Raw genomic sequence first — 27,570 nt, 5'->3', positions numbered from 1 at the left:
CCGTGTCATGAGATTATTTTACACTTCCGGGCAAAAACGATTGTAAGTGAAAGAGAAAAAGGTAGTTGAGGGACACATTTAACCTCATTTTTGAGAGTAGAGGTTATAACACTCCTTTGATTTAGAAAACTCCTGAAGAATCGGTGACATAAACATTCGTTTGAAATGATGAAGTTTTTAAATCGAAATAGGCCTAATAGATGACTCAGAGATCGCACTGAGGTTTGTTGACAAACGCAAAACGGGCCCGGGATTGGATCACATCTTTTATTGTGTGAACCGAAAAACAACAATTAGTTTGTTATATGGATGAGTGATTGTAAACAAATACGTTATTTACTGATACATTCGTCAATGGATTAAGTTTATTTATCTTCGATATAATTTTTGAGTTTTTGACTGTATGAGTACAAAAGTGGGCGATTCCGATTCCACTGATTCCGCTGGTGAAACCAGGCCACTAATGTCTACCGGGGCAGCATACCAGGGTAGGAGGACTCAACCCGTCACCCGCGAGGAGTATGAGGACTTTGGTGAAGGCCGTAACAGGGACAACCAGGGAAATGGCGTCGGAATGGTAATAAAAATATGAGCCAATACATTTTAAAATGATATGATCAAAGCACAGTCATCTGTTTGTGGTTTGGGAAGAATATATATAACATTAATAGCCTACCTACTGTACCCCTAATATATGTTTATTTAGTAGTCTAGGTTAGGTTATCATATTTTTAACAAAATCAGAAGCAGACGCCTGTGGATAAAAGTCTGATAATGTATATAACTCATGAATGATAATGATCAATGTTTGACAGATATTTATCAAACATTTCCTGTTATCAAATGAGATATAATGATTCTGAATATGGAACTAGATGTACACGTAATTAACCTCATCACTTATATTTAAATAACTATATACTGTATGATGTACAAAAATGTTGTATTATGACTTTCATATATCACATTAGATCTTTTTTATAAAGATTTTATGTCATATGTTGAACAGGAAGTAAATCAAGATGATCAAACAGATGCAACAAGAACAGAAATTCGCCCTGCACGTCCTCCACAGAGACGGCGTGGTACCAGTGGTGATGCAGAAGAAGATGAAGAAGAGGTTATGCTGTATGGGGCTAAACATGTCATCATGTTGTTTGCTCCGGTCACCCTGTGTATGATGGTGGTAGTAGCTACCATTAGCTCTGTTACCTTCTACACCAAAAAGTCAGGCTACTTGTAAGTGTACAATTTGAATCCAGGTTTATAATTTTATGTATCATACAATAATTTTGAATTGTTTTCTATGTATGCATTAGAAGAATCATATCATAAAGTAATGCACACAAACATGTTCTAGTGGTAGTTTAATTGTAGGGATTTTTGTGAGATAAATGATGTGGTAAAATATTGTTGGGTTGCGTTGATTTAAATTTCTTTTTTAGTTTATATAGCCATAATACTTATTGCATAAATTCATCGTTACATTATCATGTTCAAGATAGCTTTTGCGGTAAATTTTATTGCACTGAAATAAGTACATATATTGTAAATCACTGATAATGTTACTTTTGTTATTGATAGTATAATAATGTTATATTATTTTTGTATATATATATAGTACTTATAGAAAATACCAATAACTTAGGAAGGAAAATCATTGAGATTCAAATTGGTTTTAGTTGCATGCCTACAGGGAAAGAATTGATATTTTACAGTCCCAACCCATTATCTCTGAACTAAGATAACTGTAAATCAAAGAAATTATATTGTAATACAGCAATTCATTGATAACATGAAACATTGTAATATTTTTGTTTCAGAATCTATACTCCATTCCATGATGGTGACAAAGCAGACTCCACAACAGGAACAAAAGTATGGCAGTCGTTAGCTAACGCGATGATCCTGCTGGGAGTGGTGATCGTCATGACCACATTCCTGCTTCTTCTCTACAAGTTTAGGTGCTACAAGGTTATACACGGATGGCTGGTTGGCTCATCTCTTATGCTGTTGTTTCTGTTCTCCTATTTATACATTGAGTAAGTATTTATGATGTTCTCCTATCTATAAATTAAGTAAGTATTTACAAGTTTGTAGTTTTACTAGGTTGAAACCTGTGTTAAGTAAGTAAGGCATAAGCTTGATTCATTTTCATGAGTTAAATGTAGAATCAGCCAAATCCATAATTATACCTACTTTGAGTGTAGCTTTAATATTTTAGAGTCATGAGGTTAAATTAAAGTAACTAAACTAACTTATGGAATACTGATGAAACTGGGCCCAGATCCATCGATGAGATAACAGAAAATTGTTGACCAGTAATAACTCTTTGTCTTTACAGAGTGGTGCTGCAGGCTTATAATGTACCCATCGACTACATCACAGTGGCCTTGTTGATATGGAACTTTGGTGTGATGGGAATGATCTGTATTCACTGGAAAGGTCCTCTCATTCTCCAGCAGGCCTACCTCATCATTATCTCAGCTCTCATGTCACTTATCTTCATCAAGTATCTACCAGATTGGACCACCTGGGTCCTGTTAGGGGTCATGGTCATCTGGGGTAGGTACCATAGCAACCTGCTCAGAATACAGATCCCTATATCTCCCCTCCGTTGTATCAAGAACTGATAGTGTTCCTCAAGGGAAACATATTCTAGCGATCTTTTGGATTATCAAATCAAATTATTGTTTCAAGGATACATATGTTAAATCTCACACAAACTTATGTGTGTTATCTCATGTCATTTTATTCAATATCACTCTAAGAATGTATCATTATATTATAATTATAAATGCTGTGATGAAGTGTCTCCTGCTGCTATAGCCAGAGAGACACATATTGAAAGTGAATGACAGAGAGAGTAAAGGTCACAAGAGAGGGTAAAGGTCATCAGAACCTGACCCTTATTGCAGTGTTTTCTGATTCTCTGTATATGTAACTGAAGGAGAATAAGTTCCTGTGTAATATTGATACTTATAATTAGAGAAATGGTAAAGGACTATTTGTGGTGAGGGTAATGTTTTGCCTAAATTCATGGAATAAAGTGTATAAAATAAAAAAATAAAGATTATAGAATAAAAAAATGCATATGTAAAAGTATAAACAACTCTTTACAGAAGAGGTATTAAATATAAAATTCAAATATCTAATCATAAGCTGTATATTTTTATTAGTTTGATTCTTGAATGTGAACCAGTTTCAAGATATATAAAGACATTTCCATGTGAAAGAGATAGAGATAAACATGTAAAATGGGCTGAGGTGGCAGAGTGGTTAATGTGTTTGAAATTTTACATTTAGTTCTCCACTTCTGGGGACAAGGTCAAGATCCATGTGGGGTACTGTAACAAAATGGTTGTTGCCCTATTCACCCCTGGAATTCAATAATGGACTGCTCCTGCCCTTGGAATAGAAGAGTCCAAGTGTGTCTTCAGGGGTGTTTGAGTAATATGATTAACACATGACCTTATGGAAACTTTTATTTTCCTGCAAGGCCAAAACCAGGCATGTCCATAAATGACAAAGGATGTGAAAAGAAGGGAAAAAAAAGAAAAGAAATGACTACTAATTGATTTTGTTAGATATGTTAATTAGATTCCGTTTGCTTTTCAGACTTGGTGGCTGTGTTATGCCCCAAGGGTCCGCTGAGGATGTTAGTGGAGACAGCTCAGAAGAGAAACGAACCTATATTTCCAGCTCTTATTTACTCTTGTATGTAGAAAGCTAATATCTTGTTTTTGTTGGAATGTATTCAGATGTCTAAATACTGTGTTTAAAACTACTAATGGCTAAGCTATGCGGCTTTATTAAGATATGTGCAAGTTGGACCCGTCTCTGGTTAATGCATGCGCATCTGCTGACTTCCGGTATTGACAGTTCACCAGATAAACAAGCGATAACCATGTCACCAACCTGTTCATATTAGTATAATCCTTACTTGAAATTTTTGCAGTTCACAAATAGAAATGGGACCTAGTTTTGGTCACTAGCAGTAGATTTGTTGTACAGTACACTTTCTGAAAATAAGGCACATGCTTTACCAGGGTATTCAACACATGTGGTTCGTAGGTAACATCAGAACTGTAGGATATATTGTTTTTAAGATGAAGCAATCAAAATCTGTTGTTGCAGCGACTTTTCATGTCATACTGACATAATTCTAGTTCTTATTACTGTCCAAGTACATTGCATGCTGTTATATAGATTTTATTTAGATTTTGGGAGATAAAACAAACATTCTTTTAACATAATAAAGAAAATTTAGAATAAATCCTAACCCGATTTTGTATTAAATTGAGCAGGAAAATGTTCCTACATTTAAAAAAGTTTAAATGTTTAACTTCCTACATTATCCATCAGTTCATGTGTCTTATAGTCTGTATTTTCACCATCAGCTACCATGATCTGGACAGTAGGTATTGGAATGGCAGAAGGAAATTCTAAAAAGAAGAAAAAGAAAGCAAAGAATGACCAGCAAATAACAGGTACACTGTATTCATGATCAGATTACTGTTAGTTATGTTTATAGGTTCCCAGAAGCATTCATTGTCATGGTTAATGATTTTATAAAACATTCATTAAAGTAATTGTAAATTTAGAATTCAAAAATATGCTCTCCTTCCTGGACCTTCCTAACCCTCAAGTTAAAAAACCTATGAATCTTTGGAATCATATTATTGATGAAAGGATGAGAAAGCACTCAAAATTACATTAAAGTAAACAATGATGAGTTAATTGTTAATACTGCACATATTCACGTTTACAGTATATCATGTAATTGTTATTTTCAAGAGATTTGTGAATACGTAAATTCTCTATCAAGGACTCTTACTGACAATCATGCATTCATTTTACATTTTGTACTGTACAAATATTTACAAAACATTAGAATTCAAGTTTGAGCTCGCACAAAATTATGCAAAAAATTAAAATGGTTGAATTATAGTAGGTGTTGTTCTGTGAAGCTCAAAAATCCAAACAATTTCAAAAACTGGAATTGTGGTATTTGAATGGATGATGTACATTGGATTTCAGCAGCTACAAGAGGAGCAGGATTAACTACAGGTAACATATCTGAGGACGATGACGGTGGATTTACAGGGAATCCTGCAAGGGAACAGATCTTGGCCGGGAATAGCACAGACTCCGCAGAGGTACTGTTACAAGGATGTGTTTTGTCAGGATGTCATTTCTTCTAATGCAGAATAGATGTGGATATTAAATAATGTAATGATGTAAATGATGTAATTTTTTTCTGTTCATTTCTTAGTTTTCCTATTTAAAGATGCTTCACCGCTGACAATTGAGGAAACGATTTAGTATTTTCCTTTAGTTACAAAAGTTACTTACTTTACACCATTACCACCATTGAAAAGTTTGAGCTTCTAATTTTACTTCAAGATAATAAAATAAGTACTATGTCCTATATGGAATGCAGTACTGATTGCGCATTCACCGAAAGCAAAAATAAATGATTTTAAATCACTTTTTTGTGTTAATTAGACATATATATATATACAATTAAACACCAATTATTGCACAAATGATGGGTATCATTCATGCTCTGTCGACGGTGGAGCATCTTTAAATAAATTAATGTGAATATATATACATTGATTTATTTAAAAAAAAATTTAATTTCATATATTACACTCGTTTCTATTGGTTAGATCTTTGAGTTTATTTTTCCATAGACCGAAAGAATTGTACCTCAAGTATTATAACATCATATATACAAAATGGTTTAACGGAGAATTTTAAAAGCGGCACAGTCATTGGCCAAACTGAATTATTGGATAAGATATGACTGCGCCACAACTCAATTTGTTTTATCGTAAAAGTAAGTTAAATCACGGAAATTTATGCCTAATTAGTACCTGAGTGAGTTATCTTAATTAAATTATAAGCATTATTCTCAGTGTCAATGCCAAAAGAGAAAAATGAATTATTCAAATATCCATTTTGCTCTATAAGGGTTTGTCCTGCAAAGATAATGCCATGTAAGAATCTATGAACAAGCATTTGATAGGATGTGGGTTGTATTTACATCTTGGTTCATGATTTCATTCCGTTTTGTTTTTGTCAAGATGGACCATTGTTGCCATGACATCATATATGCCATATTGCTGAGAACATGTTTCAAAGTTTCTGAAGCTTATGTTACCATTAAGATTAGATAAGAGAGCATTAGAAATTCAGATTTCCCTAACTATGATAAGACAGTAAAAATTGTCTTAGTACATTTTAGAGTCCCACACAAATTACTTTATTTTAATCGGCCGCGGTGGGCGAGTGGCTAAGATGTCCCGACATATTACCACATGTCCTCTACCTATGGGTCGCGAGTTTGAATTCCATGTGGGGCAGCTACCAGGTACCTACCACAGGTGGTTTTTCTCTCGGTATTCAAACCAAACCAATTTTTCTGTATTCAGGCACGGAATGCTGTAGCAGCGTTAGGTGATAGACCTAGACAAACCACCACAACACGACCACAACGACCAACCAGTGACTCACGGGAGTCACAATCCTCAGCTCAACAGGACGAGGAACGTAAGTATCACAGGAATCATTCTAGGGCTTTATTTTGTAGAAACCTTCACTATATGAAATATTTTTTTCCTGTTCACATTAATTTTATTATTTACATTGCTAGTGGTTAGTTCTGTTTCAATACCAAACTTTGAAACGAATTTATATACACAGTTGTGTGGGCCCTTTGTCTGCAAATAAGTCTTGAGTTGTGAACTTTTTGTTTATGAGTTTGTTGAGAGTCACTGTATACCTACATCTTAAGATATATGTATGTTCAACATGATGTAATGAATTTTGTGAATTTTGAAATGTTACATATTTATATGATAATTCGTTTTGAATGATTAGAAAATGTTGTGTTTGTATTTTAGGTGGAATAAAGCTCGGGCTGGGAGACTTTATCTTCTACAGCGTATTGGTAGGGAAAGCCTCGTCCTATGGTGACTGGAACACTACACTGGCTTGTTTTGTTGCCATCCTTATAGTAAGTGTTCCCAGTTCATTCTACTGTATAGTCAATTTTACTTGTGAGGGTTTAAATTTGGTAAATTTGCGGTCAAGAACATTTCTGGGAACTTAAATATAATAGAGAAAGATTTTATTTGTTACATAGAGAAAAATTCTGGTATTAATTTAAAACTTCACTATTTCAGCCACAGTTGATGAATTTTTATTGTGTTTGTTGAAAACCGCAACAAAATATAATTTTTTATGTTCAAAAATATAATATCTGTTGATAATAATTCAGACATCTTTAATCATTCACCCCTGAAGACTCATATGTGTAGTATGTATATGTTGTATAAGTCACTTAGTGTTATTAGATTTGCATTAAATATTTACCCTATTCCTCATCTCTCCTATAGGGACTGTGTTTTACCCTGCTGTTGTTGGCGATATTTAAGAAAGCTCTTCCAGCGCTGCCTATCTCCATCACATTTGGACTGATATTCAATTTTGCAACAAGTGAAATTGTAGCACCATTTATGGACCGTCTGGCTTCTGGACAGGTGTACGTATAGTACTCGGTACTTGCCAGTAGGTGGCTCTTCAGTGTCAGTCTCTCACCTGTAATTGTATGAAACTTGTAAGTATAGATGGTCTGACTTACATACAGGTGTGCTTGATTCAGAGTACCTACATGTATGTATGTGTACAAGTCGTATGTATACCTACAGGTATTTGGATATTCTCCACTAACTGTGAAGGTCAAATTGTAATTACATGCGGGACCATGTATTTTTTGTAGACTCAGTCATTTAAAATAAATGTGTCTATTTTCATTTAATTTGTTTGATACATGACTTGCCCTGTCAAATGATTGACTTGTACTGATTTCTGGTTCTGATTGTAAATCAGCAGGACACACACTTGCTTAGGAAGATTTGTTTGACAAAGTCAGGTTAAATATTATGTTCCTTCAACGTATTGATTTAAAATTAATCTAAATTTCAGGAAATGTTTTGATAATCTGTCAAAAATCTTGAATATTAGTTTTTCTTAATTTATGGAAATTGTTCTTTATTTACCCTTTTTATTTTCCATTTTCCATTTCCATCTCTAAAATGTAAATGTTTTTCTGTGTGGTGTTTAAAAAAAAAACTGAAAATTCTATACATGATTTTCAATACAAGTCTCTGAAAAATCTGTAGAAATTTGATGTATCTGTTTAAACCTGTTTGTTGTAAAGTTAATGTTGTTCTTGCTACTGTACTAAATCTTTATTGTTTTCCTTTGGTGCTTTGATAAGCAACCAGTCACGTGAGATTATCGTATTTAACAAATAATTTATTTGTAGTCTTGCCTGTTCTTCAACAACAAAAAATGAAATTATTCCATAACATATAAAAGTTAATGTTTCTCTTTGTAAAGCTGCTCATGTTTGGATAAGAATAGAGACAGTCAGTAAAGGTATATTACCTATAGTAATAGAGAATAGAATGTCTAATCCTCATGGTCCTCACTTTAGTAAAATATCAATTATGGAGCCAATAAAGGCAGAATTTGGTTTATCTCCACAGTTTAAGTATACTTTAAACAAGGATATTTTACAAGTGTTTAATTTGGCTATTTGCATGTACAAAAGTTTTGCAGTGTGGTTATTTTTGCGATAAATACACTTTCAGACTTCTAACAAAAAAGTTCATACATATAACAAATATTGCTCCTGGGGGAAATTTTCACGATCAAGAGACCTTCGTGTAATTAGCGTAATTTCCTCCCTTGCATAAAGGAGTAGATATGATAGGACCAGTATTTGGCCTTAATTTTTCAGGCCGAAAAATATTAACTCTGATCCACATCAATTTCACATCAATAAATACTCTCATACTTGCCATTCATCAAAACATAACTTTTTATAACCATGTACACGATGTGCTCCACCTATGACGTCATCAAATTGATGATTTTCCTCTTCTCGCCAAATTTTGCTAGAAATTCATCATCTTTAGGTTAGAAAAGGCTTGAAATGGATTTGGCCGCCACCTTGGAGCAACTTTATATTTTGCATGGATATGCATAAATACACGATACACAACGTGTGAAAATCTCTTTCTGCTCCACGAAGGCGGCCACATTCACTTTTAGAGAAAACCACTCAAAAAGTATGATTTTTCAAGGATTTTTGTGAAAAATGGCGGGAAACTGCATGTTGATGACGTCATAGTGAACATAATTGGCACATGCGGGATATTTTCGGGATGTTATGTGTTAGCAAATGTATTCAACTGTTATATGGCAAAATATGTTGTCCTTTACTGGAGAATTAATTTTGGGGCCATATTCGAGTCTTAACGTACCTTCTCCTTTACACGTTTACCGTATTTATTTATTTTCTTTTATTAGTTTTTATGTGCCTGTGTTGATCGTGGTGACATACACACTGCGAAATGCATTAAGTGCTTCTAACGTGGTTCTGGCAAGGGGCTCGTTAGTGTCATTGTTTAATGACAATGATGCTTATGATAAATATATGGTAAGGTTATGTGTGTTCATTGATGTACATAGTTATTTTTGTGCTGTGATACAACATCCACACCAATGGTACTGTAAGCCACAATTTTTCGTGTAATATCGTAATATAACAAGTGAAATACAATGTTAATTCAAATTGATTTTTTGTGAATAATGGTATAAAACATATTGACATCATATAAAAAAAACTTACCGTAACATTTTATGAACGTGAATTAATGAATTTAATAATGTTTTTAAATTCACGAAGACAAAATACAGTATCCAAGAAAATAAAGTTGTATATATACGGTAAACATGACATCCTGTGTATCGAGGTGAACAAAAAAACACTAAGTCATCTGTATAATGAACAGGGAACACTAAAATACTTCAAAGGAGCAATATATCTGTTTATTGGTCAAAACTTTATTGCCGCAAAGATACATTAACATTGGCATTTTCATTAGTTACCTTTTTAACTTTGAAAAAGGATAGCTAAAACTTAACTCAAGCACTTTGATATGCCAAATCCAGTTCATTTCCGTTGATAGGAATAAATCAGTTGAAAATTCAAATCATGAAATGGTTTATTTCAAAATTTACCTGAATACGCATATTCAGATCTAGTCTTGTGGCGGATGGACAAAATAACACAAATTGATAGAGAGATGGGATACTGTAAAATTGCATATCTCTATAAAAAGTCATTAGGCAAAACTAACACGATGAAGTATCCTCTATAACATGTATTTCTAATTTGCTTTCTGCTTAAATTATGTTTTGCTAATGAAATTGATTCTCTTCATGTGTAGAATTGAATGCATACAATTGAGCGTTTCTATCGTGTATTTTGATGTACATTTGTTTACAAGGGTTTATACATCTACATGTACTAGTGTATAGGCATACTGACTAGAAAAACTACCCATGTCCATCTTTATATCTTATAAAATCACAAATTGATATTTAATTTCTCAAATTATGTTTTGATGATAAAATTTGTTCTCTATGTCGTAGATTGAATGCATGGAATTGAGCGATTCAATCATGCATTTGGATGTATGTTACTAAGGTTTATACAAAAAACATTGGTATAAAACTATAAAACGTTTACCAATGTCACTCCTTGTATCTACAGACATTGGGAATTTATATGTAATTTCATCATGAACTCTAAATTAAATCATCAATAAAATGGGAAATATGACATTATTTTGAGGTCTTTCATTATTTTTCATGCAGAGTTGCAGACCAGGTACTGTTTGTTACATACGCGTATATATACGTGTTCATGCGAGCAACATCACCCAGGTGTTCTGCTGGAAATATACTGTATATAGTAGGATAATTATACTATGTAATATAGTGATGTAATGATCTACATTACTTTGTGAGAGAAAACAAATCATATGTTAGCTAGCGAACAAATAAACAGAACAAACATGCATAATTTGGTAGATAAAATTGAATTTGAGAGGAAACTGTGCACCTATAATACTTGTCGTAGAAAAATAATCTGTAATCATAATATTACATTTAGTGCAATGTTCTCTGGTTGATGTGCATTAAAATAAGCGCTTACATAAATATATTTCCATATGATGAATGGACAAACCAGCAATTTAACATGTAGTGAAAATAATGATTGAATACATCATAAAATACTTTTATAAATATTTTATCTTCAAACCTCCATAAAGAAAATGTTGATGCAGTATTACGCCATATTTAAAATGTGTCTTGTATTTGGAACATTATCCGAGTCCAGAAACAATTATTAACAAGGAAATTTAATCACCCTATTGATAGTATGCAGTATGTCTATATAGCATTGATATTATATATTCATTCAAGTTCATATATAGTATTAAGATTATAATATATAAAAATAATGATTTGAAAATACAATTTTCTTGTTCATTACTGTCTGTAGCTGCTATTGTTCTGATGAACATAATAAGGGGTTTACAAGTCTGAATTGTGGCACAACTCTTTGTATTCTTTGCTCCAGTCTTCAGGATTGAATGAGTGTGCTCTACAGAAAATTCATTATCGTTAATATCAAGATATGGCATCCATTCAAACAGCAGTTGTCTTCCTTCTTTCACAGCACGTATACACACACATATACACTAAAACCCTAACAAATGTACTAAAATTTTACACGTCATTGAACTCACAAATTCTTAAATCTGAAGATCCATAATGAAACTAGAAACTCGTACTCATACTAGGTAAATTGTTAGCCTGTGGTCACTTAAATCTTAGTATTTAGCTCTTTGGCTTTGTATTTATTTTTTAAAAAGTCCGCGTTGGTTGGAATCTTCTCCTTTGATGTAGCTATAGCATAACACGTAATTGACCAATTGCCGGAATGCTAATAGCCACGCCCCATGCTCGCATTCGCGCGTGTTTCTATCCAACCATCTAACACACACAATGCAAAATGCAATGTCACGTGCGGTTTGATTGACAGCTGGCGATCCGTCAATACAGTCTCTAATAATGATGTTGACACTTTTGAAGGCATTGGGGTCGTTTCCCTTGCAATCACAACCAAATATATATAGATATTAATCTAACTGATAGGACTATCACAAAAGTATTCGTAATATATACACATCTATTACGAATAAGTATAACTTTCATAAACTTCACTGCTTTAGGTAATTCTTAATCCGAGTTATCCTGCCGATCTACCGTCTTTGAGCCGATGCAATGCCTATTTAAAAGACGATATAATGACAGAAAAATTCGGGCCAAGGTTATTTGAAAATGCAGAATCGTTGTTAAAGAATACAACAGAATGATACATTCGTATGGTATAATGATGAGATCAGATGAAAGTCCAGTGTATATCCTGAACTCAGTCTGGCATGAACTTTGTGACCTCCCGGAGCGTGGACTGTGCTGACCCTATAGTGAACACAATGACTGAGAAATGTTTCTTGACCACATTCCACCTCTGTTCCTGGTCTGCTTGCGGCGCCTTCTCTATCTCAAATAGTGCGTCAACAAGACCAGGGAAACTGCTGCCAGAGTAAGAGTCGACACTGCTCTGGGCAAATAGGATGTGTCTGTTGATGAAGAAATTTTCGTTTAAATGTTCACCCTTTCCGATTTCTTAGAGAAATTTTCATTTATGCACGAACTGTATACATGTTCTATGCTTCATCGAGTGTTTTTGCAATTTAATTTAAACGTTAATTACAAATACTTAATTGATAATGCGTACTCTTTCAGTTCAAACGAAGTTGCTTAATATTTTCATTGTATACAAAATCATATAATCCATTAGTTTTACAAACGTTTTAAAAACAATGACATTTTATCTCTATTGCTTTCTTACTTTGCTTGTTAAAACTATTCCATGTCGAGCTGTTGAAAAATTTCTTACGAATATATCTCGTATAGGGATAATCTAATTATAATGCATTATATACTTTTCACTTTGAAAAAGTTATAAAACCTTAGGTCACCACTACAAACCTGGTTAAAGGCCTGTTTGGGAGTCCCGCGGGATCCATGAAGGCTCTTTCTAGTTGGATTAACTGATCATTGATTTGTCGAATGGCAAATGGACTACAAAGTGAAGAAAGATTATTGTCACAATTGAAAAAAAAGACAAAATAACGATACCAAATGAGTTGTCATTACGAGTGCTCCAGAAAACGGCATACCATTCAAAGCCTCATCGAAACAGGTGTCGAATAAAAGTCACAAATATCATTTCCCTTCATTATATCTCCTATCCAAATCATACTTTGTTACTTCTTGTTAGTAAGCTGTTAGCGCTTTAAACCGCAGTTAATGAGCCTGTCGAATGCGCATTGAAGTGTCTGATAATATCGTCTGATGCATGTTACTTACTTGTTTTTATTGACGTTGTCCACCAGAGTTTTGAACTTGCGGGCCTCCGCTGTGAAGTTTTGTGCTGCTTGTTCGAGCCATTCTTTGAAAATAACAAGGCATTATATAAGAGGGATATATTTCGAAACTGCACTATTCTGAATCTTGTTGCGTCTGCAGAGGACGCAGATATTGTTATATCACATTTCATTCCTGACGAAATCATGTTTTATACCTGTTTTCTCTCAAAGACAGAGCAAGGACAAATTCGAGAACAAAATATGGGATTTCGAACCTTGCATCAAAAATGCCGGTAAATACTTACCAAACCGAACCGCGTTGTTCCTGAGTAGTTGACCATGATCTTTGTCCAGACTTCGGACTAGTTCATTAAGCTCGTTTGCAAAGTCCAGGACATCAAAAGGCACGATGAGACTGTCTGCAAGATTACGACACATTTCCGATACTATCTGTCCCAATGCTGCATGACGCTGTAGAGAAATTATACGTTTGTTAGCTATATAACTCTGTATTTATTGGTGTCATATGACATACAATGTTACTACGGTTGCTTATAATTAATTAATAGGTAAAGTGTCAACCCGCTACGTAAGAAAGGTCATGGATCGTCTATTTTGTGGCATCAACATTTGAATTTAAATCCGTTTCTCAAAAATTGTGTGTTCGGTCACTGTCGCGAACCCTTCATTAAGACATCGATTAAACCATGTTTTTATGCAATCAAAACATTTTGTTGTTGCAGTTAGTGGAAGAGAAACGTCATTATCACATATCTATATATATGGACGATTAGACTGAGCAGTCGCTTACCTTGAAACCTCTGTCCACGAGTTTGTCCATGGCATAGAAGGTCTCGTACACTGAGTGGTAGAGGGGGTAGGATCCCAGATGGTACTTCTTCTGTAAAGTGTATAATAAAAGTCCTCTTTATAATATATGACACACACTGACTTATATAATTCATGAAGCGGCTAATCGAGAGGCGCAATTATATATTATATGTATTCTTCCGATCTCAAAGATAAATGTATGACTTTATCAAGTGGATAAACTAAAAGTGCCAAATCAGGTATTTAACAGTTTTTGTCATTAAAATGCAAGGTTTAAGAAGTATGTAAAACACTAAGGTTTGGGATATAAACAACGTCAGTGCAAGAAGCTTCCCACAAATATATAAGCACCCTGCTGAAAATAAACTTTGATTTATTTTTGTATAACTCGTACGATCGATTTTAGATTATTTATATGCTAACCAACCGAGAGACTGCAATATTCGACGCGTTGTTTATTTTGACAAAAGTCATGACTATCGCTTGATAGATAAAGATAGATGAAATAAGCAATGTTACTGAAAAACTAAACGACGCTTATTAATAGTGAGATATGTTTCCGACAAGTTGATGTATCAATCTGAATTATAGGTATCGTAGAGACTCGTGGTGGAGAGGAATTACAAGTGTAATTTTAATTAGATTGGCTGATTTAACCACCTTTATTTGATAATATACTCCATAATTGCTTAGGACAGAGATTGATTGTTTGATATGTACTATGGTTAATACTTACTTCATCGTACGTGTAAGATAAGTCAGCGCAAGGGAGTCCAACAAACTGCACAAACCTGGCATGATCACTGCCGGCGCCAAGTAACGGTATACTGTCAAATTGGGTATTAGACTGGGTTATGGCAATTAAACAATAAGCAATGATTTGTTGTTAAATATTGATAACGAAAAATATTTTCATGGTATATTTTTTAAGAGAAGCATTAATAGCTGTTGTTGTGTGTTTTTTTTTTTTTTTTTTTTTTGCAAAGCATGTAACTGAATATAGATTTATATATAGAAAATGATGAAAATAACTGACTACGTGTATATATTATATATATATTTGTTATTCTTTATTGCCTAGTAACTTAATGTTTATTGCAACGATAATTTACATTGGCAATTTACTTCATCAGCTTATAATTAATTTTTCTTTGTTTTCATACCAAATCTGGCTTTCTGATTGGCCATTTTTTTTTTTTTGCATACCACTGTGAAAAAAACCATCAGAGAATGGCGCGAAACCCCGACGTTATCGTGACGTCACAATAGAGACATTGACGTTGCGTATTGATTCGGAAAAAATCCCTTGAAAAACCACTTTAATGTTACATTTCAACATACTTCATTTTATCAAATAGAGTGTAAAATTAATTATAAGTATTGATGTCACTATTTTTTAATTTTATCGGGGTATGAAAAAAAATTGTTTGCAAATCGGGGATTCACACAGTTTGCAAACAATTTTTTTTTCATAACCCGATAAAATTAAAAAATAGTGACATCAATGCTTAAATAAAAGAAAAAAAATAACGTTGCCGTTTTTAATGCCGCTTGCCCGCTTATGATTGGCAAAACGACGGTATAATGATTTCCGTCAATGAATTTGGAAGATATTATTTTTATATTATGGAGATATACACAAAATGAGTATATTCTCATCTTCGCGGTTAATTAAGATAATACCCAGTTTTTTTGTGCTATATCTACATAATATAACACATCGTTTTAGGTTATTCCCGAATGAAAGAAGCCAGCTGCAGTATTTGTTACAGTTTGTGGGGTGCTATAAAGATAACGTCGTGTTTGGAAATGGAAGGATAGTCTTATTTAGGGAAATATTTAGCAACACATTTCCAAATTGATATGGAAATATGGCTCTGTTATTATGATTACGTAGACAGAATGATAATAGATTTGAAAACTAAAAAAACAAAATAATAAATTAGTAAAGATAAAAATATCCCGATGCAGATACAGTATGGTTAGATGACTATGAATTTTCTCAGACTGTTTCTTATCCAATGTATAATCAATTATTTATCGAATGTTTTAGTATTAGACCCATGTACATTTCGTGGTTGTTGTGACGTACTTTGGTTTAGAAGATCCGTTTACAGCACTCGTGTTGAGCCATTTATCATAAACTTTTGGCATGCCTCTGGAAACGTCCTCCTCACTAGGATTTTTCACCTGAAATGATATTTTCAAGTAGAATTCAATATTTTCATTACTGAAACAATGTAGAAAAAAAATATTTTGTATTACTCAACTTTGAAAACTGCTTGAGCTGTTCAAGCGAGAATGGTAGTAAGAAAAAACTATTCCGATTGCAGCGAGCCGCCATGCATCGACGCCGATATTAATGAGCGTCACATTAATTCATCTCTTGCCAATATTTTGTCATACAGAAATGTAAAAATCTAATGATACAAATACAGACAACATTTACCTTTTTAGTAGCGTCGTATAAAGTCCGATACATCAGAGGTGTCCCAGCTATATAAATAGTGTGGTTTCCTATGGAGATCAAAATACAAACAAATGAATTTAAATTCTAAATTCTAAAAAGCTAGGTAGATTTAAGGACGGCCTTCTTGTATGCGATGTGTTGTGTGTATGGGTGTCTGTATGTTTTTGGGAGGCTGTCGTATATTTGTATTGTGTCTCTTTGTGATAGTCTGGATCTTGCTAAGCATTGAACGTTGTACTTAAGTTAAGTTTCTTCTGTTTCTTTCTGTAAACATTACCCCATGGAACGCATAAAGGTCTGACGCATGACGAAAGACATGGGATTATATTTTGTAATATTCATATATAAATTAATATGCATGTGATCCTTAATTAAATGCATTTGAAAAAAATGAAGATTTTGAATAATTTAAAACGAATTGATTTTTAACCACATAATTCAAAATGATTATCGTGGAAATATTAATATATATATACTATTACAATGTAGTAAGTAAATATTGCTACATGTACTTTTAAAATCAAAATGCGGTAACCATGTTACATCTATACTTAAATACTAAAATAAATACTAATTTTAGACTTTTCTTCCGGAACAAATAAGAGTACCAACCTTCTACGGCTATATCCACGTTGATGTAGGCAAGCGAACGGGCTGCCAGGTTCTTCACGTATTGCTGTACATAAATAGATGTAAGATGATGTGTTGGTTAATAAACAACCAAAAACATCTACCAATGACCTGTACATGGGTAGATATAAGATGGTGTAATGGTTAATAAACAACCAAAAACATCTACCATTGACCTGTACATGGGTAGATATAAGATGGTGTGATGGTTAATAAACAACCAAAAACATCTACCAATGACCTGTACATGGGTAGATATAAGATGGTGTGATGGTTAATAAACAACCAAAAACATCTACCAATGACCTGTACATGGGTAGATATAAGATGGTGTGATGGTTAATAAACAACCAAAAACATCTACCAATGACCTGTACATGGGTAGATATAAGATGGTGTGATGGTTAATAAACAATCAAAAACATCTACCAATGACCTGTACATGGGTAGATATAAGATGGTGTGATGGTTAATAAACAACAAAAACATCTACCAATGACCTGTACATGGGTAGATATAAGATGGTGTATGGTTAAACAACAAAACATCTACCATGACCTGTACATGGGTAGATATAAGATGGTGTGATGGTTAATAAACAACAAAAACATCTACCAAACCTGTACATGGTAGATATAAGATGGTGTGATGTTATAAAAACCAAAAACATCTACCATGACCTGTACATGGGTAGATATAAGATGGTGTGATGGTTAATAAACAACCAAAAACATCTACCAATGACCTGTACATGGGTAGATATAAGATGGTGTATGGTTATAAACAACAAAACATCTACATGACCTGTAATGGGTAGATATAAGATGGTGTGATGGTTAATAAACAACAAAAACATCTACCAATGACCTGTACATGGTAGATATAGATGGTTATAAATAAACAAAAATCTACATGCGTCTGGTAGAATAGATGGTTATAAAAACAACCAAAAACATCTACCAATGACCTGTACATGGGTAGATATAAGATGGTGTGATGGTTAATAAACAACCAAAAACATCTACCAATGACCTGTACATGGGTAGATATAAGATGGTGTGATGGTTAATAAACAACCAAAAACATCTACCAATGACCTGTACATGGGTAGATATAAGATGGTGTGATGGTTAATAAACAACCAAAAACATCTACCAATGACCTGTACATGGGTAGATATAAGATGGTGTGATGGTTAATAAACAACCAAAAACATCTACCAATGACCTGTACATGTAGGTATATAAGATGGTGTGATGGTTAATAAACAACAAAAACATCTACCAATGACCTGTACATGGGTAGATATAAGATGGTGTGATGTTTAATAAACAACCAAAAACATCTACCAATGACCTGTACATGGGTAGATATAAGATGGTGTGATGGTTAATAAACAACCAAAAACATCTACCAATGACCTGTACATGGGTAGATATAAGATGGTGTGATGGTTAATAAACAATCAAAAACATCTACCAATGACCTGTACATGGGTAGATATAAGATGGTGTGATGGTTAATAAACAATCAAAAACATCTACCAATGACCTGTACATGGGTAGATATAAGATGGTGTGATGGTTAATAAACAACCAAAAACATCTACCAATGACCTGTACATGGGTAGATATAAGATGGTGTGATGGTTAATAAACAACCAAAAACATCTACCAATGACCTGTACATGGGTAGATATAAGATGGTGTGATGGTTAATAAACAACAAAAACATCTACCAATGACCTGTACATGGGTAGATATAAGATGGTGTATGGTTAATAAACAATCAAAAACATCTACCATTGACCTGTACATGGGTAGATATAAGATGGTGTGATGGTTAATAAACAACCAAAAACATCTACCAATGACCTGTACATGGGTAGATATAAGATGGTGTGATGGTTAATAAACAACCAAAAACATCTACCAATGACCTGTACATGGGTAGATATAAGATGGTGTGATGGTTAATAAACAACCAAAAACATCTACCAATGACCTGTACATGGGTAGATATAAGATGGTGTGATGGTTAATAAACAACCAAAAACATCTACCAATGACCTGTACATGGGTAGATATAAGATGGTGTGATGGTTAATAAACAATCATAAAGATCTACCAATGACCTGTACATGGGTAGATATAAGATGGTGTAATGGTTAATAAACAACCAAAAACATCTACCACTGACCTGTACATGGGTAGATATAAGATGGTGTGATGGTTAATAAACAATCAAAAAGATCTATCAATGACAATTACTTTTAAATCTATAGTTCCATACAAAAAGTAATATATATTTTAAAGTGTCCTGTAAGATATTAAAATTTATCAGTGGTGCAGAAAAGAATTCATATATTATAACTGGCAGCGTGATGTATGCTAGATTTAGTTACTTAAAACAATAGCCTGCTAGTCTACGAATTCGTTAGAACCAATGACTTATGGAATACAAAACATCCTTTTACCCCTGCCCATTTGTAAGAACCAATGGATTATGTAATACCAAATATCTTGTTACCGCTATACATTCGTTAAAACGAATGCATTATTGTACTACAAAATATTTTGTTACCTCAGTCCATTCGTTTGAACCAATGAATTATGTTATACGAAACATTTTATTCCCTCGATACATTCGTTATAACCAATGATCTATGTAATACAAAATATCCTGTTGCCTCGATCCATTCGTTAGAACAAATGAACTATGTTATGCAAAATATCCTGCTCCCTCGATCAATTCGTTAGAACAAATGAACTATGTTATGCAAAATATCCTGTTGCCTCGATCCATTCGTTAGAACAAATGGACTATGTTATGCAAAATATCCTGTTGCCTCGATCCATTCGTTAGAACAAATGTTGTTACCTCGATCCATTCGTTAGAACCAATAAGTCCGTATTCCTCCGCACCCCAGCTACAGAATATGATAGTCCGCCGTGGTCGCCATCTTCCTACAGAAAACAATTCGTCACACATCACTGAACGTGCTCATTAAACGTATCAAATGATATACTGCTTACAACTTGTCTACGACTACAGGAGGTAAGATCAAGGGTGACGAATTTAGAAGATTTTATTGTGATTTTTTTTTGTATTTCATGCATTTTTTATACCAAATATTCATTGGCATATCAAGGATCCATCGTTGAGTGGTTAATATGTCCTAACATATTACCAAAAGCGCTCCATCACTGGGTCGCTAGCTCGATTATGAGATGGGATAGTTTACAATTACTGACCGTTACTCCACCATAAAAACATGGCATGTCCTTAGATGACGCTGGCTCTTAATAGGGCGTTGATAAAACCATTGATAAAACGCTACAGTTAAAATACATACTGTGTATCATAAAGATAGTATGTAAAATGAAAAAAAAAATCATATGAAAAGTAGGCGAACAGAAACATGGACAAAAGAATTGTTAACTAAAATACAAAAGCTGAATGAGCGTGGGTATATATAGTTGTTAATACAGTAAACATTTGCATGATGCTTCATGAAACAGAAATATATGATAGATATATGATGTATCACATACTTTTTAAAATGATGTTCGCTATAGATCATATGAGAGCACAATGTCCTTCCATTCGTTTTATTGTTGTAATGATCTCCGCTCCAAAGTTGTCAATGGAAGGCTCATCTATTATGTAAATCACGCTATACGACCTAATCGAACTTAACCGATACGTTTGCGCGGGATATTGTTTCTATTGGTGACGGAATGACGTCAAAACATGATATCCCGCTCAAATGTCATTTCAGCGGGAAGATTACAAATAGTTATATTCCAACACCACTGGAGATACTAGTCCCGCACAAACGTTATCGGGTATCACGTGGTACGTTAATTAGTCCCATTCTAGACACAGAGAACTAAATATTTCCGACAACAAACATCCTAACATACGGTATGTCCCGCTTCTAGACAGAATGTCGGTGTCCAAGTTGAATAGTTGTCTGGTAGCGGCCGTAGGTTGGTGGTTTATCTTAGTGGCCCATACTATCCGTCGACAGTCCATTGTAAATTTCACATTTTTTACAAGACCATGACTGAAGTATTAATCGTTTTCTACAGATGGGGTTTATCTAGGATATGTGCAATTTCGTGTGGAGTTTGACCTTAATACCTTGTTTGACCAGATTGCCCATCACTCTTGACACCTCCTTCATGACGGCTGTCCCACTGGACGGGTCCATAGCTCCAAACACCCACGCGTCTCTATGGTTACCCATCAGTACGTACCGGTCTGAAATCGATCAAACATTGAAATAATAAAAAAGATGCTTTTATCGATCGATATTTCAATTACCATCCAAGAGATAAATTTTTTACATGCGTGTCATTCCATAGCCTTTAATGTTAAATTTTTACCGCATTGTCATTTCATGCATTAAAGTTTGATTAACTCGGTTAGCAAAAAGCAACTGTTTTATAGTATACATGTTCGTTCAGAAACTAGGTCATAGCATTGTTGTTTAAAACGAAAAGGTGAAGTATTCAGCGAGTTTTCCAGATCATAAAATATGCATTGGTGGATGTGTGTACCTGGCTCTATGGCTCCACGAATGATGCCGAATACATTATACGTTCTACGTATCTCGCTCTGGGTGGAAATGAACATCCGAATTTTCCTACAACGGTGAATACATTGCATAACACATTAATTATATATTTGTATATATATAGGGCACGGTAGTATAGAGTGGAGTAAGAATACTTGGTTCTATTGCTAGATATAATTGTAAAATGAACGGAATTCTTAAAGTTACATTCCTTCATGCATGCTCAGTTGCACAACAGAATCAATAAACATTTTTTAACATTAAGAAATACTGTAAAGTAGATTATCGTGTAACTTTTTTAATAGAAGTAATTTAATTTCTAAAGCATGGGATCGAATATTGCCCGGATGTCGCGTTATTGATGACGTACCAGCCAGTCTCCTTCATTTCGCCGCCATATCTGTAGGTAAGGTTTAGCTTGCCCTGCCACTCTGCTGGAACAGCCTCCCCAGACATCTGCCTACATGATAGTAAGCATTATTATTTCATATCGAATTAATTCGGAGGATTCATTTACAATATTCATGAGAGCATATGCCGAATAAATCAGAGCATGATTGATTTGCTAGAAATAACGGCAGTAGGCAATTCACTTAGGAACTGTCATCTTTTTAATGAAAATATAAATCCGCTTACTCCAGGATCTTCTGGGCTATTCCGTATCCGATAGGATGAGCCGGAATAGTGGGAAGCTGCGCCTCTGGACTGTCCACATCGACTCGGAATGCCGTCTCTGGAAAATGATTAATTGAATCGGCGGGAGGTTAGGTCAAAACTTCTTATATAACCAAAAACTCAATAATTTCTATAATAAAGAATTGCGTTGTGTGGGAAAGTTTTCTTATCACTAATTACAGAAACAAAGTTGAACACAAGGGAGAAAGACACAAAAACCCCACTCTTGATAACAGATAAGAAGTATTATATGTGACTTCTATTTCTTCTATGTTTTACATCGCCAAAATAACATCGTACATTTCTAAGACAATTTGGTTGGTAACAAACCTATTGCAGGGTAACCTGGGGTCAAAGGATCCCCAGAGCCCAAAAAGGTTGTACCACGCTGTGCCCCCGATGGAGGGAGCCACCAGTCTTTCGGATAGACACGTGACGTGTCTCCATCCAATGTGTAGTCTGCTGGGTCCGAGAAGATGATGATGGCACTGGCGCCATGAAGGGCTGCTAGTCTGACCTATAACGAAGACAATGTTGTAATGTTTATCACTCAATAATGAAGGTCAAATTCAATATAAACAAGTTTAACTTTTTAAAAGTCCCAAATTGTAACGTCATTAATGCAAAACCATAATTTTTCTTACAAAATTTGAAATATATATGGGTTGATACCAAAACTGTTAGGGCAAAAGTGTGAAAAATCACTTTGAAATAAAATGTTGGATTTTTGTGAGCTCCCCTAAATTTTCATGAAATTTAAGGGATTAAAAAGTGTATTACGAGGAATTACAACAAAAACAATCTTTTGTCAAAGAAATTCTTGCTCTCCTGCCCATTCAAATATGACGTTCTTGAAGACCTACTCCATTTGTAATTTCCTAAATCACCTTGATTTAATTGATATTTGAAGCAACATGGAATAATAGTACGACACATAAAACTTGATATGTTTCTCTACATGTGAATTTTATATAATGATATAGATATTTTAAAAAGATGCCTTTTACGGGTTTGTAGCATAAATAGATAATGGATAAAAATGACAATCAGTTGTGTGTTATACATACCTTGTCGCCCCTAAATATTTTGCCATACCGAGCGATGACAATACTTCCATTAATAGTATCGGATACGTTGGGACCTAACACGTTGTAATCTTCTACTCTGCCGTAGTTTACGTAGAAAAGACGTTCCTGGAAAGATGAAATATTAGTTTAGATATGTTTAATTTTCTACTTGTGTTATCCAAAGTAAAATGTTTCATAAAGTCCTGCATGAAAGAATTTTACATTTATGTTTGATTGTCTTCCATTATATTACTCGATGACACTTCAATATCCAAGCGTGAAAATGGAGAAACACAAATGAAGGCACGTATTTTGTTATTAGGTTAAAACATAACAACTTACTTTAAATAAATCAACATTCTTTCATGGATACTTATTTTCGCGATTTCCGTTTCAAACCAAGTTCACGGAGATTAATTTTCACGGTTCAAATGAAGTTCAAGGAGATTAATTTTCGCGATTTCCGTTTCAAATCAAGTTCACGAAGACTAATTTTCGCGATTTCCGTTTCAAACCAAGTTCACGGTGATTGATTTTCACGATTTCCGTTTCAAAGCAAGTTCACGGAGACTAATTTTCGCGAATAACATTACTGCTTCGCGGAGTTAGACCTTTGCCAAGTTATCTTACTTGCGATCGCGAAGATAAATTGCACGCGGAAGAAAGCTGGTTTACAGTATTTCGAGTAGTGCAGGAAATGACAAATTACAAAACGTAATTAGGATATACATATATTACAAAATATTGACAAATACTAAATATTACATAAACAATTTGACTCGATAACATTAAAGGGCGAATAGGTGGTTTTTGTTAATTCAATAGCAAATACAGTTGTGACAAGTAATTAAATACAAAGCCAGCAGCAAATATTTGGATATATATATACGTGTATATCAATAATGTGTAAACACGATCTGGCGATATGCGTTGACATGGACCGACAGGTTCAATTGACAGACGACCCTTACAAGTATTGGTAGTGGTGTAGAACAATCATATATACTCATTATTGTTTCACTACATTTGTAACCACAGATATCCTTACCGATAATATGTCCCCTGGAAGGGAGTAGGCATTGAAGGGTGGCACTACACCACTCTTGTTCTCACTCGGGTCAAGGATTGCCTCCCTTAGTGGGGACTGGTACACTACACCACCGGTGGAGTTGATCAACTCTATCCGGTTCATCATTTCGTCATCAGTGACGTTGGGGTAGGACAATAGGACGTCATACGGTGTGACGTAGACCTCGTCAAGTCCCTCTTGTTTCCAAAAGTCGTGTAGTTGTTTAGCCTGGCTGAAGTCAGCTTCCGTCCCCGCCAGGTGGGGTAACTCTGAGAGGTCTCTGTAAACAGTTGTTCGATAGGAAGAAGAGAAAACGAAATAGGAGGGGCGTAGGAAAATGAAGAGAGTTTAAAGATTATGAAACAGAATCTTTCTTAAATACTCTGTTATGTTTAGAAGTTGTTTTACGACAAAACGTTCGTCAGATTAACAACGATAGAACGACAGATTACGAAATCATTATTTTATTGACGATTTAACTGAATACCACATTGTTAATGAACAGTTGAAAGCGTGTTTTAATAATGTATCACAGCTATATTTGATGAAGAGAGATCGATTACAAAAAAAAAAAAAAAAAAAAAAAACCAAACACCAACTGTTTGGACATGACATCAATTTTGGTTCAACACGCCGCAGCCGAACATGGACACTGATATTACTTTTGTTTATAATTGATCATGTTTAATTATAATACAATAACCTATAGCATACAAAAAATTGTGTCACCAGAATTTTGAGTTTTTCCATGCTTGAATGTAAATATTACAATTCACAGTTGTTCAATACCTGAATGTAAATGTTACAACTTAACACTTTATAGTTATTCCATGCCAAACATTTTACAATTGTTCCATGCCTGAATGTAATTATGTAACATTTTACAGTTGTTCCATGCCTGAATGCAAATGTAACAATTGAACATTTTACAGTTGTTTCATGCCTGAATGTAAATGTTACATTTTACAGTTATTCCATGCCTGAATGTAATTATGCAACATTTTACAATTGTTCCATGCCTGAATGTAAATGTTACAATTTACAGTTATTCCATGACTTAATGTAAATATTACATTTTACAGCTCTTCTAGGCTTGAATGTTAATAGTACATTTTTCAGTTTACAACCAGTAGTACAAACTATCGATGTAAATATTGTATGTACATGATACGTCACACGTTACTATTTTAAACGTTATGTTTGAGGGGTTAAAATACTCATATGACCGTACCAGCTAGATACAAGTACCATATAACTGCCATACATATATATATACACACACACATACAAAACAAACTGACTATGCCCTTGATCTCTTATTTGCATTTAGTTTACAATTTGACCCTCACTTTTGTTTACATGAAAAGCCATAATTCAAGCAGTATATGGTTTATATTGCATTTATACCTTGGCAAGGAAATACCCGGCCTTGGGCATAATGAGTTTTAATACACAGAACCTTACTTGTTTACATTTATCTTATATTACTTCACCAAGGTAGGTAGAGCATAACGAGTTATAGAGGATTTCATTCAGTGTCTAGACACAATTGAGGTACATCTTTGTCAGATGATTTAAGTCTCGTATAAGTAAATATAGATACAGGTTTTTAAATACCGCAAATACTCTACCGATTCAGGTGAAACATTCTCTTTCAATTGCTTGTCAACAAGCGATCATTATAGAAGGTAAATGATGTTCTTCGTCATTCCAAATGATATACTTTTTTCGCAACACACGTTCTCCTATACAAGATTATAAGCATTGATTTAATTAGTGAAAGAAATCGATTGTCAGCTTTAAAGCAGGTCTATTTTTGACAAATCTCACGGAGACTAAATGACAGACACACTGTCTGTTCTGAAACACAACAGTGATACATACATACTGCTGCCATACATACCGAAGATATTGCCTGATGTTGTCACTGCTGATGCTATTGATGAGTATATCACTAATCGATGGATCGCCATCTTGGATGATCTGTTTTGAAACACCGGGTAGAAATACTCCATCTTTCTCGGAAGCAGACGCTGGTTCGCTGTCTGGACACAGCCCAAAGCGGCCGATAAGTAGACCCAACACTAGTCCCAGCACTAGGGCAACTATTCCACAAATAAGTAGAGGTCTCCTAGGGTTGCCATACCTGGCCTTGGTGAGGATATGGTCCGTGTCTGTCAGTTCGTACATCATCTTGTTTTGTTATGTGGATATTGGCCCTCTATCTATAATGCATTGATGGGTGAGCACTGGTCGCCCGTATACTCAGGTAGTTGTACACACCACAGTCATTCTATATATGGTAGAATCTGATTAAATAGGACCCTGTTGTGCTGTTCTCTCTCTGTACACACATAGCCTTATCACAGCGGTATACTACTATCAGTTGTAATGACCAAACGGAACGAGCCACATGGCAATCCTAGTACCGTGACACTGTAGGTATGTGACAGTGGACAAAACTAGACACCAGGATTTAATTAATGATTGTAAAACCTATACAATGGGGATTGTTAAGTCTGCAACAACAATCCATACTATATATGTTATGTTTAAATCTGGGGTCGAAACGGTGATATTATAGAGAGTGATAATGGTGATTTAAGGGAGAAAAAGGTAGAAAAATATCACTTTTACTTGGTCCTGCCCACAACGTAGATTGTTTGTGAAACTTCAAAACATCTCAATAATATATTTTTAATTAAAAAACAAATTTGTAAAGATAATGTGTCTAGCTAGTGCGCTGTAGACTAGGCTAGTAACACTGAGTGGCCATGTCATATTATACCAGTGCTATATTTAGCTCGTCTCTCGAGGATATCATACCTGGTAAGTATTGGAAAAAGAAATTAACAATACGCTAAAAGGAAACAGTACAG

General features: G+C 34.4%; 2 protein-coding genes across 2 annotated transcripts; one reads left to right on the top strand and one right to left on the bottom strand.

Annotated features, from left to right (window-relative positions):
• Positions 1 to 10,710, top strand: LOC138317987 (presenilin-1-like). The gene is made up of 10 exons (XM_069259993.1): positions 1 to 577; positions 1,010 to 1,239; positions 1,824 to 2,042; positions 2,345 to 2,565; positions 3,619 to 3,717; positions 4,401 to 4,490; positions 5,041 to 5,159; positions 6,441 to 6,558; positions 6,912 to 7,024; positions 7,407 to 10,710. Exons 1-10 carry the CDS (start codon positions 404 to 406, stop codon positions 7,560 to 7,562), a joined length of 1,539 nt encoding a protein of 512 aa, XP_069116094.1. The 5' UTR covers positions 1 to 403; the 3' UTR covers positions 7,563 to 10,710.
• LOC138317986 (putative N-acetylated-alpha-linked acidic dipeptidase) lies at positions 9,885 to 27,091 on the bottom strand. The gene is made up of 18 exons (XM_069259992.1): positions 26,595 to 27,091; positions 24,671 to 24,971; positions 23,623 to 23,748; positions 22,886 to 23,072; positions 22,517 to 22,613; positions 22,251 to 22,340; positions 21,864 to 21,949; positions 21,445 to 21,564; positions 20,179 to 20,264; positions 17,281 to 17,344; positions 16,648 to 16,715; positions 16,291 to 16,388; positions 14,935 to 15,025; positions 14,179 to 14,268; positions 13,673 to 13,838; positions 13,369 to 13,450; positions 12,988 to 13,080; positions 9,885 to 12,575 (listed from the first exon to the last, which is right to left on the bottom strand). The coding sequence occupies exons 1-18, from the start codon at positions 26,882 to 26,884 to the stop codon at positions 12,365 to 12,367; spliced, it is 2,346 nt and encodes a 781-aa protein (XP_069116093.1). The 5' UTR covers positions 26,885 to 27,091; the 3' UTR covers positions 9,885 to 12,364.
• Positions 27,092 to 27,570: the final 479 nt, after the last annotated feature.

This window comes from Argopecten irradians, chromosome 3, assembly GCF_041381155.1.
Source record: "Argopecten irradians isolate NY chromosome 3, Ai_NY, whole genome shotgun sequence".
Lineage (NCBI taxonomy): Eukaryota > Metazoa > Mollusca > Bivalvia > Pectinida > Pectinidae > Argopecten > Argopecten irradians.
Note: the sequence above shows the minus strand (reverse complement) of the source record. Positions and strands in the feature narration are given on the sequence as shown.

Coding starts and splice junctions, on each gene's coding strand:
- LOC138317987 (XM_069259993.1), top strand. CDS start 404: ATGAGTACAAAAGTGGGCGATTCCGATTCCACTGATTCCGCTGGTGAA. Junction 578..1,009: donor AGGGAAATGGCGTCGGAATG/GTAATAAAAATA, acceptor TATGTTGAACAG/GAAGTAAATCAAGATGATCA. Junction 2,043..2,344: donor TTCTCCTATTTATACATTGA/GTAAGTATTTAT, acceptor TTGTCTTTACAG/AGTGGTGCTGCAGGCTTATA.
- LOC138317986 (XM_069259992.1), bottom strand. CDS start 26,884: ATGATGTACGAACTGACAGACACGGACCATATCCTCACCAAGGCCAGG. Junction 24,972..26,594: donor AACATCAGGCAATATCTTCG/GTATGTATGGCA, acceptor AACTGTTTACAG/AGACCTCTCAGAGTTACCCC. Junction 20,265..21,444: donor GGGCAATCTGGTCAAACAAG/GTATTAAGGTCA, acceptor TGTTTTCTGTAG/GAAGATGGCGACCACGGCGG.